General features: G+C 37.6%; 1 protein-coding gene across 5 annotated transcripts; it reads right to left on the reverse strand.

Annotated features, from left to right (window-relative positions):
• Positions 1 to 4,441: 4,441 nt before the first annotated feature.
• LOC132183866 (protein DETOXIFICATION 27) lies at positions 4,442 to 8,948 on the reverse strand. Of its 5 annotated transcripts, XR_009440524.2 has the most exons (9): positions 8,581 to 8,948; positions 7,951 to 8,492; positions 7,782 to 7,868; positions 7,623 to 7,679; positions 6,288 to 6,526; positions 6,066 to 6,184; positions 5,748 to 5,834; positions 4,991 to 5,654; positions 4,442 to 4,779 (listed from the first exon to the last, which is right to left on the reverse strand). XR_009440524.2 is itself a non-coding variant. In XM_059597325.2 (8 exons), the coding sequence occupies exons 1-8, from the start codon at positions 8,869 to 8,871 to the stop codon at positions 5,583 to 5,585; spliced, it is 1,494 nt and encodes a 497-aa protein (XP_059453308.2). In that variant the 5' UTR covers positions 8,872 to 8,948; the 3' UTR covers positions 4,442 to 5,582. The 5 variants fall into 5 exon arrangements, 4 of the variants coding, with proteins under 4 accessions (XP_059453308.2, XP_088374211.1, XP_088374210.1 ...); XM_059597325.2 differs by having other exon boundaries at positions 4,442 to 5,654; XM_088518085.1 differs by having other exon boundaries at positions 4,442 to 5,654; positions 7,609 to 7,679; positions 7,760 to 7,868; positions 8,581 to 8,943.
• Between the last annotated feature and the right edge of the window lie 6,765 nt (positions 8,949 to 15,713).

The following is a 15,713-nucleotide window of genomic DNA, read 5'->3' on the forward strand; positions in this document are numbered from 1 at the left end:
AAGTATAATAGTGAGATATTATTAAATTTAAATTTTATTTTATTGTATTTAATAATTTATATATATAATATTACATTATTTAAAATTTTAAAAATCATAAATGATGTACTAATAATATAGTTATCATGTAGTAACATATATTTTATTAAATATGTAATATATATATATATATATATATATGTTTGGTGTGTACCGAACTTTCAAACAAGAATATATTTAAGAGTGGATGGCGGCTGGGGAGTGGCGTGGTACGTGGCAAACGTTTACTAGGGATAAACCAAACACGAGTCGTGCATACGTGGGTCTTAGCTTAGCTGCCGTTCCGGTAAAAATGCTGCTGTTAGTTAGGATTAGCCCGTAAAGGTTCACACTTTGTTCTTATTCTCGTACTGTCTGGCAGATGTCTGCTGCTGGGCTCTTATGAGAAGTAAACAAACAATTCGACAGCTGTGCAAATGATAAAGTCCAAACAATTTTACTTTCTACTTTAAAATTTTACATTGCAGATTAAATTTTGAAGATATTTTTCTCAAATTATCCCTTGATTTTGTTAAGGTTTTTAATTATAAGACTTAAATACCTTCTTAAGCATCTCCAACAACATTAGGTATTTTATCTAGTAAAAAAGTACAATTCTTTACTTTAACTATTGTTTTTTCACTATACACTCTAACATATTTTTTTATTTTATTCTTTACTTGCTTTAAAATATTATTATTATTTTTTTTTATTATATTATTGCCAACACTTAATTAAAGGGAAAAACAAACACATATATAGAAATCATTCATAAAAACAAAAATAAACATATATGATGAACATTCATCTCACATGCAGGTATTAATTTTTAAAATTAATAGGGTTAAATACTAAATACCCCTGGGGTTTAGTTGCATTATTTTTTCCTCCCTAAGATTTGATTTTTATCACAGGAGCTTCTTGTAGATTTGATAATAGACGAAATTAGTCCTCTGTCAGTTGATCGTTAGTTGACTTAACGGAAATCCACGTGGACCAATCAAATGTTGACACGTGACACCTACTTAAATTTTTTTTTTAAATTAAAAAAAATGTATTTAAAAAAAAAAAAAAATTGGGGGTGGCTTGGCCATTTGGGCCGCCAAGGGGGTGGCCGAGCCACCCCCATCCGGCCAGACTGGCCACCCCCAAATTTTTTTTTTTTTTTTTTTTAATAAAAAGAATTTAAGTAAGTGCTACGTGTCAACATTTGATTGATCAACGTTGACTTCCATTAAAACAACTAACGATCAACTGACAGAAGGACTAATTTAGTCTATTATCAAAACCACATGGACCTTTTGTGATAAAAATCAAACCCTAGGGGGGAAAAAATAAAGCAACAAAACCCTAGGAGGGTATTTAGTATTTAACTCAAATTAATAACATAAATAAATTCTTTCATCCAACTGCAATTGATTTGTGTTCCATTCGTGTGTTTCCATGAAATAAATTTTTTCGGCATTCAATTTTTTCGGCATTCAATTTTTTCATCCAACTGTGTAAAGAAATTTTGTGAGCGAGAGAGATACATAGCAGATATGAAGAGGTGTTCAGAAGATATAAAAGATGTTGGGTGAAAAGAGGTGAAATAAAGAAATAATAAATAATATTTTATTCATTTAGTGTGCTATAGTGAATAGCTCCAAATTGCTATTCACCGTAACAATGTAGATATTATAGCTAATGGCAAGCTACTCTGTTGGAGATAAAAAAAATAAAAAAATAAAAAAATAATAATAAAAAAGAAGCTAAATATAGCTAATATTAATCTTTTAGCTAAGTTGCTGGAGATGCTTACTTAAATTTGCACATTTTTATGATTGTTATAATCAGAAAAGAAAGAGCAAAAAGGATGGAAGGATTTTATTTCAAGAAGAGGCATGATAACCATCAAAGCTGGTGGTTTAATGGCCTAAGGAAATTCTTAAGTGGTTAGGTAAGTAATAAGATGTCGATTCGAATATCTGCAATGGTTCAATGACCCAAAAGAAATCTCTAAATGGTTAGGTAAATTCTAGGGTGTGGGTTCGAATTTCTGCAAAGAAAAATTCCCATGCCTAATTATTATTAACCACCTTGGTTCCCATTGTTTAGAAATTGACAAGATAGCTAACCTGATAATTCTTCTTTAAAGCCAACTGGACCCGCTCCAGATATTGGGACAATATATTCAGTGATATTGCGTTGGATTGTGTTGTATGTTTATATATATAAAACTGAAAATTTCTCCCAAAAGCAAGGTCATTTTGGCTATACATTCTTCTTGGACAAACTCTAGATCCGTACAAAAAAAAAATATATTTTTTCATACGGATCAAGTAAGGTTACAGCTTTGAATGTGACCTTAAGGAATTATTTGTCCAAAGAGATTCAAATTCTTATCAGGCAATGTAAAGCACTCATTCCACATAGATTGGATAAGGCTATGATTTCATTGACCGATGTGGCCATAAGAAATTATTTAGAGCACTCCTTGCAGCTTTATCAAAACCATTTTTTGGTCATTTTAGTGAGACAATTTAATCAAAATGGCTTAAATGTCTACTTTTCAGCCACACTATTTTAATAAAAAAAGTAGTGAGGTGAACAGTACTCACCAAATTTAAAAATTACTATTCACCCACCTATTGATTAAACAAATATAATTTCTCTTTCCCTTTTCGCTTTTTGTTTCTCTTTCTTTTTAAACAAATATAAAAGTTAAAGGAAGAATAAACAAATTTTTGAAAAATAATATTTAAATAAAATAATAAAAGTGAATTGTTAAAGTAGTGAGGCTGTGGGTGCTCTAAAAATGTGAGTTGTTAAAATAATTAAGTGTATTTTTAGTTATTTTAGTGAGTAAAATTTGGTGAGACTGCTAGAAATGCTCTTATACTCAAAGAAATTTGATCATTAAACCTGATATGTGGTCCCAAAAGCATGAAATAAAGTTGATTAACCATTGGGGAAACATCATCTTGGGAGGGGGCCAAGGATTGACCGTTGGGAAAATGATTGGTTTAAAATTTATTTCAATTTAAAGACTAAGGCCTCGTTTGGTTCGCGGATTGTCTAGTCCATTAGAAAAGAATTAGCTACCACTAAAAATAGAAGACTGTGAAATAGATTAACTATTCATATTCATTTGTTTGGTTGTAACGCTGGAATAAATTAGCTAATTCTATTCCTTCGTTTGGTACAGTGCAATACGTTGGTGAATGAAATCGTATTGTGATAAAGTTTCCTTAAATACCCTAATAATACAAATATAATTTATATTATTAAGGACTTTTATTTGAAACATTTAACAACAATACTATAATTTTTTTTTTTTAACCACCAGGTGTTAAAGCTAATCACAAGCTTTTCATAAGCTAGATCCAATCTGCAAATTCTGATGGCTACATCTTGTGAAACTTGAATCTGATCAAACAATGGTTACACGAATCTAACAGACCATCTTAAACACCACCTCATATGATCATCTACAAAGAACCCAGTTTTAACATAACACATTTTACTAAAAAGATATTACCTAACACACCATATAGACAACAAAACCATCAAATATGGGACCAAACTTTACTAAAAATAAAATCTAACAATACCCATTAAGTTTTTCTCAAACAAAAAAAAATATAGTTGGAGAAAATAGAATCAAACTCAATCTTGAATTCTAATGTCAATCAAACTCAATCAAGAAAAAAAAAACGGAAGAGAATTTTTTTTTTTTAAAAAAAAAAACAAAGAGACTGAGAAACAAAATCAAAAAGAAACAGCAGAGAATCAAAAGAAAAAAAAAAAAAAAAAAAAAAAAAAACAAAGAGACTGAGAAACAGAATCAAAGAGAAATAGTACATAGAATCAAAAGAAATAATAATAATAATAATAATAAAAAAAAAACTGAGAAACAGTACAGAGAAAGAGAGACGGAGAAACAGAATCAAGAAAAATAAACAGTACAAAAAAAAAAAAAAAAAGAGAGAGAGAGAGAGAGATGGAGAAACAGAATCAAAGAGAAACGGTACAGAGAATAAAAAGAAATCAAAAAATAGAATTAAAAAAAAAAAGAGAAACGGTACAGAGAAGAAAAAAAAATCCAAGAAATACCTTGTGCAGAGTGGAGAGGTCGTTGCAGTTTGAGAATGGAGGGGTTTTTTTGGCAATTTTTCATGTTAATTTTAATCCCATAGTAAATGATTAGTTAAGCCACTCCTTTTTGAGTGGCTTAGCTAACACTGTGTGTATGAAATTAGAAGTCCTATGGGAATAGACTATTCTCAAGAATAGAGTGTTACCAAACAAAAGACTAGCTATACCTAGTGTTAGCTAGTCCAATCCAAGGGTCTAATTCGCAAACCAAACGGGGCCTAAGGATAAAACGAATTCAAAGAAACAAGTATGTTATAAACTTATATATATATAAAAGTGATGCACATTCTTTCTAAGTTTTTGCGATGTTCAACACATACTTTGATACTCTGATACTCTTGTAAGAGCAGCATAAGAAACTTTGCTACATTATATCTTTTTTTTTTTTATTCTTTTCTCTCTTCTCTCTCCCTCCCTCTCCGAATCATTTGCCCTGCAACCTCTTCAAGATTACTCCAAGATCTGACCAGCACCCACCAGAGGGACAGCCTCTCGGCTGCTCTTCCTCCATTTTGGACACAACCGAGGAAGAGAGAGTGGTAGTAGTGAAAGTGTGGAGGAAGGGATTCTATTTGATTGTTGGGGTTCTTCAATCTTTGTGTGTGTTGGAACCCAGAAAACGATCTATGGCAACCATTAAAAAGTACACTGAGACTATCCAAGAAAAATCAAATGCACTCCTTATAGGTGTATAAATACAACCCCAAATTTACGAAGACTTTATGATGAGATCTATAATGGTTAAAAAAAAAAAAAAAACACCCATTGATACAAATCATTTAAGAACAATCTATAAATATAAAAAAGCACTACTAAATTTTGACAGGAATCTGACCTTAAACTATATGACATTATATGATTCATCAAAGCTCAAACATGCAGCAGCGCCTTGGTGTCACCGCCATAGTAAGAAACCAGAGCGGCCAGTAACCTGATCCTGCATCTCCATGGTGGAAGAACTGCTCGTGCAATAGCAGCCGCACATTCCTTAAGTGCTGATCCCAGGGTATCATGCCCTCTTGTCCGCCAAGTAAACCATGTCCATGGTGGCAAAATTGGAGGCTGTGTACTAGAGCATCTACTTGAAGAGAGAGAGAGATATATATATTGTTCGGATCTAGGGTTCTGGGTTTGATTTCCAAACCCTTATTCTTCTAGAGAGAAATGAGGAGTTTTAAGGTTTTTTCCTCTCTAGCCACCGTCCACAACCATTGGAGGCGAAGAATTGAACATTCGTCCAAGAAAAATATATTTCTTAATTAGCATTTCCCCTTTGAATCATATACTATGCCTAACAACAAAATGGTGGCGTATTGTCATGTTGGTGTCAGATCATACTCAAGCTTCACATATGTAGATCTAAACATGTATTAGAGGAAGAGAACACTCGCACACTATTGATAGAAAACATCTCCTTGCCGCATAAATTATGGATTTGTTGAGCTGAGATTAGTGGTTGGAAGCTGCTCCTCTGTTGTATGAATATGAGCCTTTTGTGCCTGTTGATGATGGTTTTACCACAAAAATCTTTATTTGAATTTTCGACAAAGTACCAAATGAAATGACCTGCGAGTATCCTACATCAACCGTACCTCTTTTTCCCATTCACATTTGACGGTGATGATCGTTAGTATCAATGTCTGAACCACAGTTCCGCCGATCATTCCACACCAGATACCCTGCTCGTTCAATTATGCACAAGTAAAACCAAGAAATTATATTCCAAGAAAGGAATCATTTGATAGAGGCAATGATGAATATGCTGCCTTCATAACTTTGCAGTTGCATGGTCAACATTAGGCTTCTATACTTCACGACATGCAAGATTCAGGAACTCAAAAGGGTGGTTCTATTTACCATATGAGTATCCTAATTGCTGAAGTATTTGTAACAATGTAACAGACATATACCGTAATTCCGAAAGCCAGAAACCAGCCGAAGAAAACCCCAAGAGGCACTCCAACTAAGTAGTAGCTACCTAAGTTTACAAAAGCCACCACAGCTTGCCAACCAGAGCCAACAGCTACCCCTGCAAAGCAACACATGGCACCAAATCATTTTTTGATGAAAAATAATAATACTATTGAAGGAAAAGGGCAAAGCCAGAACTGAGTGCTTAATCAGTATCTCACCCGAAAGAACAGGTTGAACGCAATTTAGAAGAATAGTGAATGCCAACAAGACTGCTAATTTATTGACCAATGCAGTAACAGAAGTGCTGGAGGTAAAGATCATCGCAAGCTTCTTATGGAAGGCTATGGTTATTGACCAAAACAGAAGTCCGACAACCAAGGAGGTCAACACTGAGACTTTGGTTGCAAACTTTGCACCTTTTGCATTGCCTGCACCAAGCTCGTTTGCTACACGAACCCTGAATTAAGAAAACATATATAACACGGTTAAAAATGGAAACGAGTGAAAAAGATGCTTTCTTTCTCATTGGCATTGCTTAGTGAGAATATGATGGGTTGTTTTCTAGATCGACTAACATAAATCCAGAAGATTAGGTGCTGCAAGAACATATAAAGAGGCTTTAGTATTATTCAACTGTTTATCATTTGTTGTTTCACCTCACACACGTTTACCAACTCCAAATGTGGATTCTAGCTAAACTAAAAAAAGACGTAACCACAGATATAACTGACATTAAATAACTCTCCAACTTTTTTGAATCGGAAACAATGTGTACCAAAGAATCAAGCCAAAATTTCTAATTTACATTTGGAATTTAAAACATCAAGAGAGCCATGAAACAGAAATTGCTAAACTGAAATGCTAAGTCACAACAAAAAAGAAAGCCATGGTTGTCAGACACATGAAATAGGATGACTGTTCACCATCATAGTTCAAGGTGCTAAACTAAATTTCTTGTCCCAAACTCTCATACTCCAGGTCTGTAACTGAAAACAGACTTGAAGTGAGGAAAATATACAAAGTAAATGAAGAGGGGAGTAACGACGATATTTAACAATTGCATTCTCTTGATTTACTACCACGAAATGGCTGACACTCACAGAATGAAATGCCAAGGGCTACATCTTGACCACTATCACAAGCTCTCTCTTGAAACTCTCTTTCAAAAACATTGAGCCTTAACCCACGCTTTAAAGCCAAAAGGCCCATAAAATCAGAAACATTTTTAGACTAGATGATATTCTATCACTGGAGGGCAGTCGTGGTAGAAGGACTGCCTTAATTTTATTTCACACACTTGAAAAAGAGAAAGCTTAACAGGGAAGGTGATTAGAACTATAATTTCGCCGGAATGGGATAGTATTGGGCAAGTAAAACCATGAAGATGCTCACATATAGGAACCCTTGATCTATATTTCTTGAACCTCAAATCTTGCCACTCATTTCTTATCCATGTTTCACTATTCTAATTGAAATCATATACATGTTTAACCATACCTAGTATGTTTTGCAATTGGAGTGAGGGGAACAGAGACTTACAACCAGTAACGTACCCAGTTGCAGCCAGAAATCCAAGAGGAATCATAGATTCCCAGCCAAAGATAGTCATGCTGCCAAACAGAGCGAAATTTATAAAAACGAAGAAGCTGAAACGAGCAAATAGAATACAAAGAAGAAGCTAAAGGCATACGGTGCAGGAATTTGGAACTAACCAGATGGAAAGTGCATCAACAGAAACCTCAGTTTTGTGCAAATACCCAGACACTATAATCAATACCCTGTAATAGAAATTCTCCAACCTACACACACAAACACATTCAAAATTACATCAAGCATATGACATAGAGAACAGAGAAAGAGCGAAAGAGTGGAAACACATACGCAAGCATGACCCCAGAAGCCACAGAGAGCTTAGAAAACTCCCAGAGCCCAGCAAACGCTTGAGCTGAAAACCCAGTCCACGAATGAGGACACCCACCACAAACAGCGTACCCATAAAGTCCAAAAACGGACAACCACCAAGAGAAATCAAGAGTGAGAGCAGCCCCAACAATCCCCACCCTCAGCTTATAAACAAAAAACCAACTCACAAACACGTGGACTGCAAGAGCTCCCACTGAGATCCAAGCAATAACCGCAGTCTTCAGCTGGCTTTGCAAGAACCTCTGCAATGTGAACTGAAATGGGAAGCTCAGGTGCATCGGGATCAGCCAAATTGCCACCACACCCGACTGCTCCGCCAAAGCATTGGACTGGCCAAGAAGCTTCAGTATCGGCGAAGCAAAAACAAACATGGGCAATAACAGAACCGAAAAAAGAAACAGAACAATCCAAGAACGTTGAAGGTAAATGCCCAGCATATTGAACTGTTTGGCTCCGAAAGCTTGGCCGCAGAGCGTCTCAAGCGCGCTCGCCATGCCCAGCTACACCACCCATCTCCCAAAGAATGAAAATGCAGACCAACAAAAAAAAAAAAAAAAGAAATAAGATGAGAGGGAAATCGTAACGAACCATGAAACCAAAAGTGATGGCGATGATGACGGTGGTGCAGATGGAGATGGCAGCGAGGTCGAGGTCACTGAGGTGGCCGGAGAATGACTGGGTTACGACAGTCAGGGAGTACATGGCCAGCCTGCTCAAGATGGAGGGCCCCGCAATTGCCCACATCTTCTTCGACTCGAACCACGTTCGTCTCACCACACTCCCTCCATTCTCTTCTTCACGACGCTCTTCTTGTTGCTGTTCATTTTGTTCCGCGCCTGACACCAACAGAGGATCTTCCTCTTCTTGTCGGATGCCCATCTGTTGCCTTTGTTCGTGCCTCTAATGCCGAGCTTGGAGGTCCACGGTGATTGAACTGAAGAGGAGGCTTGATTTTTGTTCAAAAATTCAAAAAATTCAAAAAATTAAAAAAAAAAAAAACAAAGTCTTTTTCTAATGTATGTGGGCCTAAGATATTCGAGTGGGTATGAGGGCATCATGTTGTTGCTTTCCTCACATGGAGCGCCTGTTATCAGCACTAATAATTAATCTTCGACATGGCTTGCAATGTAAAGGAATTTGGGCCGAGCTTCTATTTTTTTCTTTTTTTCTTTTTCTTTTTGAGTATTTTATGTTTGAGAGACCCTATTATGCGATCGGTGTATAAAAAGGGTCTTTTGCAGCATCCATACAGCTGTCGACACATTAACCATTGCATTTTAACAAAATAAGATAAAAACACTAGAGAACAAGCAAACCCAAACCCACAACAAAACCACCTGCCCTGACAAGCATCCCAAAGCGCCGGCCAGCATCCCATTGGCGGTGCCGGCCAGACCCAGCTGTTGGTCTGGCGTGAACAGGTAGACAGATGCAGAACAGATGCTTCAATGCTCATTATCACCTACACCTCCAGCCATAACCATCCAGGTCCTGATCTCTCCACCACCAACTTGATCCAACCACCAAAAGAACCCAAGACAATTCCAGTACTGAAGATCTCCCAACACCCACAAAAGAGGAACAACAAGAGGTGCTATCAAAAGAAGAAGAACAAAATGATCCCATTGTGAGCACCACAAAAAAAAGTGTCGGCCAGCATCCCATCGGAGCCAGCAGACCCAGCCGCCCCCCTCTGGCCTCTTTTTTGCCAAACCCAGCCTTAAAATCAGCTTCTAATGCCTTAAAACTCGTTTTTGGATTCAAAATTAAAACCTAGAGGGGAAGCTTAACCCCTTTAGGAATTTTTTCATCCTAAAGCCGAAAAAAATGACTCACAGCGCCGGAAAATGTCACTCATGGCGCCAAAGCTAGACCCACGCTAGACCCACGATAGGTCTGGTGGGGTGGTTTTCAGCAAAGACCCACGGGTATCTCTCACCGTCGACGCCGTGGGTCGATGGGTCTAGCCGGGTGGTTTTCAGCATAGACCCACGTGGTCTCTTGCTTTCTGTCTCTTTAGTAGGGGTGGGCAAAAACCCGCCCAACCCACAGACCCGACTTGTCTCGCCCCGAACCGCCCCACCCTACGTGGTTTTTATGTTTATTTTTGCAGGTTCGGGTAGGATTTACCCAACCTGTGCGGGGCAGGGCGGGTTACGGGTATATGGATTTATTTCTTGTGGGTACCCACCCGACCTCGATCCTACCCGCATGAGTATAAAACCAAAAAACCCTAACCCTAAGTTCCTAACTCTCTCACCCTCTATTATTTTTTCTGCCGCCGCTCTCTCTCCTTCCTCTCTCCCGTCTCTATTGCTCTCTCTCCGACTCTCTTGCAGCCTTCCTCTCTCTCTCTTGCTCTCTCTAGTCTCTATGATCTGCTCTCTCTCCGTCTCTCGTCTACGCCGCCGCTCCACATTCTCAGACCACGGGCTGTTGCGACACTCCCTCTTCCACAGACCACGATCCAGGTTTTTTTTCTCTCTAGACCTCTTTCATAAATGGATCTGATGTTGGGTTGAGTAACTTGTGTTTGTTCAACAAATAAATTTTCTTTTTCATTGTTTATAGGTTTGTTTTTTGGAGTTCTATAACTTCTGTTGTTGGGTTGTGAGAAGAAAGAAACAAAGGAGAAGAAAATGGAGAAGAAAGAAACAAAAACGAAAATGGAGAAGAAAGAAGCCCGCACAACCCGTAATGACCTGACCCACCCCGAACCGCCCGAACCCGCGCGAATATTGTTCATTTTCTCGGGAGACAGGTCAGAATTTTCAGAACTCGCAGTGTGCGGGGTGGGTGAGAAAAATGCCAATACCCACCCCGCCCCGACCTGTGCCCACCCGTCCTCTTTAGTTCAATTTTTCTTTGTTTTGAGTTCAAAATCCAGTGCATTAAGTTGTAGATTATTTGTGTATATTTTTTGTGCTTTAGGTGATGAGTCTTTGTTCTATTAGTTGCTGCAAAAGACCCCTTTTGCAGATGGACCGCATAAGAGGTTTATCCTTGATGTTTTTACCACATACAAATTAGTTTGTTTTTAACATATGAGCATATTTTTGTTACCCAAGTCACTAGTTTGGGAGATAAATAGTATGATGCAGAGATATTGGTGGGGCAATTACGAGCAAGAGTCGAAAATTTATTGGGTGCTCCAAGCAAAACATTTTCACTTTTTATATCACATTATTCACTTTTTATATCACATCATTTACTTTTTATTATTATTCAAATAAAAAAATCACTACAAAACAAAATTTTCCACTTTTCAATACCATTTTTTTTTAACTTTTTTATACCAATAATTATTTTCTTTTTTAATTATTTTATTTTTATTTTATTTTATTATGAATAGTACGGTGGAAAAGCCATGTTGTTTAACAAACAAGGACAATTCTGGTAAGTCAATCCCCTAGAGGAAATCTAGATGAAGATGCAAGGGTAGCTGAACTCATTGATCAAGACTCTAAAGGGTGAAAGAATAATTGGCTTCGGGAGCTATTTGATGTGGGTACAAGTGAGGCTATAGTCCAAATTCTTATTGGCTCTATTAATAATAGTGACGTGTCGATTCAAAGTGCCACAAAAAATGGAGAATTCACAGTGCATAGCACCTGAATGTTCGTGCAAGGACCACCAGAACGTTTGACTTGTAACCTTATACCTGTTGGTTAATAGTACACCGAATGTTCAACCATGAACCACTAAACATTCAACTATTTGTAGACTTGAGAAAGCAACATCCGCAGCTTTTTTCACCCTATAAATACCCCCCTTCAACCTTCAGCATTTATTTCGCCCATTTCTCAGCTTAAACCCTTGTGAGTGTGTGTGAGAATGCTTGGAAGGAGAATGAGAGATCTTGGTGGTTTTTGCTCAACGAAGTAACTTTCTTGCTGTAACTCATCTTTTATCTTGTTCTTGTTCTGTTTATATATTTTTCTTAAGCTTAGCTTGTAGGTTTTAAGCTTATATTGATGATATTGGTCTTAATCTTGGTTTAAGCATGTGTTAACGTTTTGATGATGTTAAACTTAGTTTCTTCTACATGAAGACATTATTTGGGGTTAGCACTCTGTGTAAGGATCGTGTTAAGACTTTAGGACTTGCTTATAAGTGGTTTAATGGATTTTTGGTTCGAAATGAGTTTTTTGCCTAGCACCAGACTTTTACAACTCTCACGAAATACATTTTGGATTATTGTGAACTTTATTTTGAGAAAACGTGTGCTGATTAAACAAGATAATGAAAATGAGGAGATTTATAAAAGCATGTAAGTAAAAGACAGAAAGACTAAATTGTATTGTATGACATGATACATTGGTATGTGCAGGATAACAACCATGGGTTTACTATAAAAGTTAACCCTATGGTCAAAAGATGTTTATGTTTATATACAAACCTTGGATCCAATGGTTATTTGTGACCGGCGCAACCATGTTTGATTGGTGGTCACTACAAGACCTACACCATTAGTAGCGTGGGCCACCCGAGGTCAGAGTCGATTGGGTTGCAAGTATTATGGATTGCATCGTGCAATAGTCAGGGCATCGGGATTGAATTACAAGTCTCTCGGGACAGCTCCAACACTGCCAAGAAGATGTAATATCTCAAGTAGACCATATGGACTATATCTATACTGCATCTATGATCATATGATGAATTGTAACCTCATTATATTGCATGTGGTTTATAAAAAACTTAATTCACCATATAATGATGTGTACATTATGTGCATTTATACTCAATAAGTCGTTGGACTTACTCTTGTATTTTTTTTTCCCTATATGTATATCTATGTTGTTATAGATAATTTAGTAGAAGATGGATCCCGAGAAGCATCTGGTTGTTGTGAAGCACTGGATCTGGATCATTTTTTAGGACCTAGATCTCCTGTGGCTCAAGTTTATGTGGGATGCTGATGGAGCCACCCGCTAGGATATGACTGAGATCATTTTTATGATGTACCTTTGTTAAGTGTAAACTGTGACTATGTTTTCAGAGCAGTTAGATTGGCTTGTAATTTATTAGATGACTAGCCTTTGACCATGAAATTTGGAAACTTATCTATGTTATGATGCTTTAAGTTTTACTTTGGTTATTTATTAATTGTGGATTTAAATGATTGCTATCTCTGTTTATAAATGAAAATTCTTCATTTGCAAACCCTCTTTAGAGAGAATGAGATTCTTGAGTTTTGTTCCTCGTAGAATAAGACTAGGATGCAAACCATGGAGTCAATTATTAGTTAATTGATTTCACTAGGGTGTTACAACCATATCACATACCACCATCGACTTTGATACCACTTGTTAAACAGATTTATACCTTAAGGAGTTTCTTAGTGAGCCCATAATATAGCATGTTGAGATATCACTCAACCCAAATGCTTAAGCCTATGGGTTTGGGCCGGACCATGCTATATTAATCACTCACACTTCTTAAATGTTTTTAGTGTGGGTGTAACGCCCCCAAAACTAGCCTTGGCCAGCCTGGCAGGGTTACTAGCAATTACCCTAGTTTAACCAACTGGTTGCTAAATAAGAAATTGCCCATCTAAGCATTATCAGAGTTAATACATAAGAAGGTGAAATAAATCTGAGAAATCTATAAGCATTACAGTACAAGTATAATCCTTAAAATTAAAAACATTGAGCAACTAACAATAATTTAAGGCAAACATGATAACTTTATGAGGAATCTTAATATAAAAGCTGTGGTGGCAATCGCGCCACTCCTGGATCCTAGTGACAAGCTCCCTAAAAGGGTAATAATTGCGTAAGTCTAATGACTTAGTAAGTAAACCTTACAATTTAGTATGATATGTGCCCATTATTATCAACCAGAAATAAACATGTAGTTTTGATAAACATTGAAAAGAGGTGTTGTCTCCGTTAATGCATTTTGAAAATATACTAATGATATACGTCATGTAGTGACCATGTAACACTCCACCCCAATGACATACAATATTGTTTGCTTTTGACTCTCCTGAACCAGACTTCCCAGAAGGTCACCCATCCTGGTACTATTCTTGCAGAAGCCCGCTTAACTGCAGAGTTCTGATGGGATCATGACCATCATGGCTTTAAAGTGCGTTGTTGTCACGAAAGGTGTAAGTATACATATAAACGCATCCCCATCACAATACCCAAACGATGTGGGACGCTACAGTCACCCCCTCTTAGGACCCAGCATCCCTGTTGGTGACTCTCATGGGATTAGCCCATTATTGGCGTCCGCCACAGCGAGTGCCTGCTAGCGACCTTCATGGGCTTGTGCACGCTCCCCCCATCTCAGGTTGGGCAGTGGCTTTGATACCACTTGTAACGACTCAGGAAAAAGCTCTAGGCACATCTGTGGTATTACCCCAAAATGACTAGTCAATTTAGAGCTTTCCTAGAATTCATTATAAAACCCAGTTTTACCTAGTAACTAGGCAATGTGGGATTTAGCACCCATGGCTATCTTTATAAACCACCAATTCTATGTGAGTTTCTTCTCATCTTCTCAATATGGGATCTGGGTGTTATAGACCAACAATTAGGCAATGGCTGTGCTGGTCATGAAAACCACTAAATCCAAGGCCAACCCACACACATTTGACCATAGAATGAAGTCTATATAGTATGCCCATAGCCATTATTCCGCACGTACCAGTGTACAATGTCATACAATGCATCTTATCAACAAGTATTAAAGTTATTACCAAGTGATTAAAAAAATGTAGACATGCTCATATCATATGTGTGGTCAGTCAACTAACATAGTCCACGTTTTTAAGGAAATTGTTCGTATTGTTTACTTACCTCATATGCTCGCTTAATTTTTCTGACATTGCGAATCCCTACTATAACGAAACACGACTCATCATTATAAGCTGTACTAGAGAACTCTACAAGGGTCCATATAACGAAAAAGGGTGTTAAGGCCTTGTTGGCATTTATGGGGCTAAGGAACACAAGTGCCAGCCTCAGGTCGAGCGCTTGTTCCCTAGGGCGAGCGAGAAAATAGTGCAAAGGATTGCTATAACACCAAAAGGCTTAAAGCATTGAAATGAGTAATCATAGCTTCAAGGAAACATTTAGGCTATAGTAAAACAAGAAACTTACAAGATCAAAGAGGTGTAGAGATTACCTCAACAAGTAGGTTTCTTCAACAATGCTCCCCCCTTCTCCAAGTTACTTACAAGCTTACACACACCCAAATGACAAAGTAGCAGGGTTTTCCCAAGGTTTCAGAGGCGGATTTGAGGGCTGGGTCGAATGGGGTGTGGAAGTATTTATAAGAGAAGGAATCTGAGGGTAAAATGGGGATTCTTATTAAAAAGGAACGAGCTCTCATGTGGTCCCCTGGACGAGCGCTCGTGTACTATTCACAACGAGCGAAAAATGCTTTTCAAGCGTACGTTTCAGCTATTAACCAAGGGTCTAAAAATGGTCAACGAGCACTCGTGTGTACTATTCGTACGAGCACTCGTGTACTGTTCACAAAAGGCCAATAGCATTCAGAAGTACGATCTCACGAGGGTGGCGTGAGGTTCAGATGAGCGCTCGGTGTGGTCCCCTGGACGAGCACTCGCCCAGTGATGGTGTTTTGGGCTTTTTGCTTCTAAAAGTTGGTTAGAGCTTGATTCTGCTGAGGTGGCTTAGGATTTTCTATTTAGGGTTGGTTTAGAAGGCTAACAACTTATTGAGTAAAGAGTTAAAACTCTTTTTAAAACG

This window comes from Corylus avellana, chromosome 7 (genome assembly GCF_965113065.1).
Source record: "Corylus avellana chromosome 7, dhCorAvel1.hap1.2, whole genome shotgun sequence".
Lineage (NCBI taxonomy): Eukaryota > Viridiplantae > Streptophyta > Magnoliopsida > Fagales > Betulaceae > Corylus > Corylus avellana.

Excerpts from the sequence above, each read along its gene's own strand:
- LOC132183866 (XM_088518085.1), bottom strand. The coding sequence starts at position 8,871 with ATGGGCATCCGACAAGAAGAGGAAGATCCTCTGTTGGTGTCAGGCGCG. Across the intron at positions 8,493-8,580 it reads CCATCACTTTTGGTTTCATG|CTGGGCATGGCGAGCGCGCT; the intron begins GTTCGTTACGAT and ends TGGGTGGTGTAG. Across the intron at positions 6,185-6,287 it reads CGTTCAACCTGTTCTTTCGG|GGGTAGCTGTTGGCTCTGGT; the intron begins GTGAGATACTGA and ends GTTGCTTTGCAG.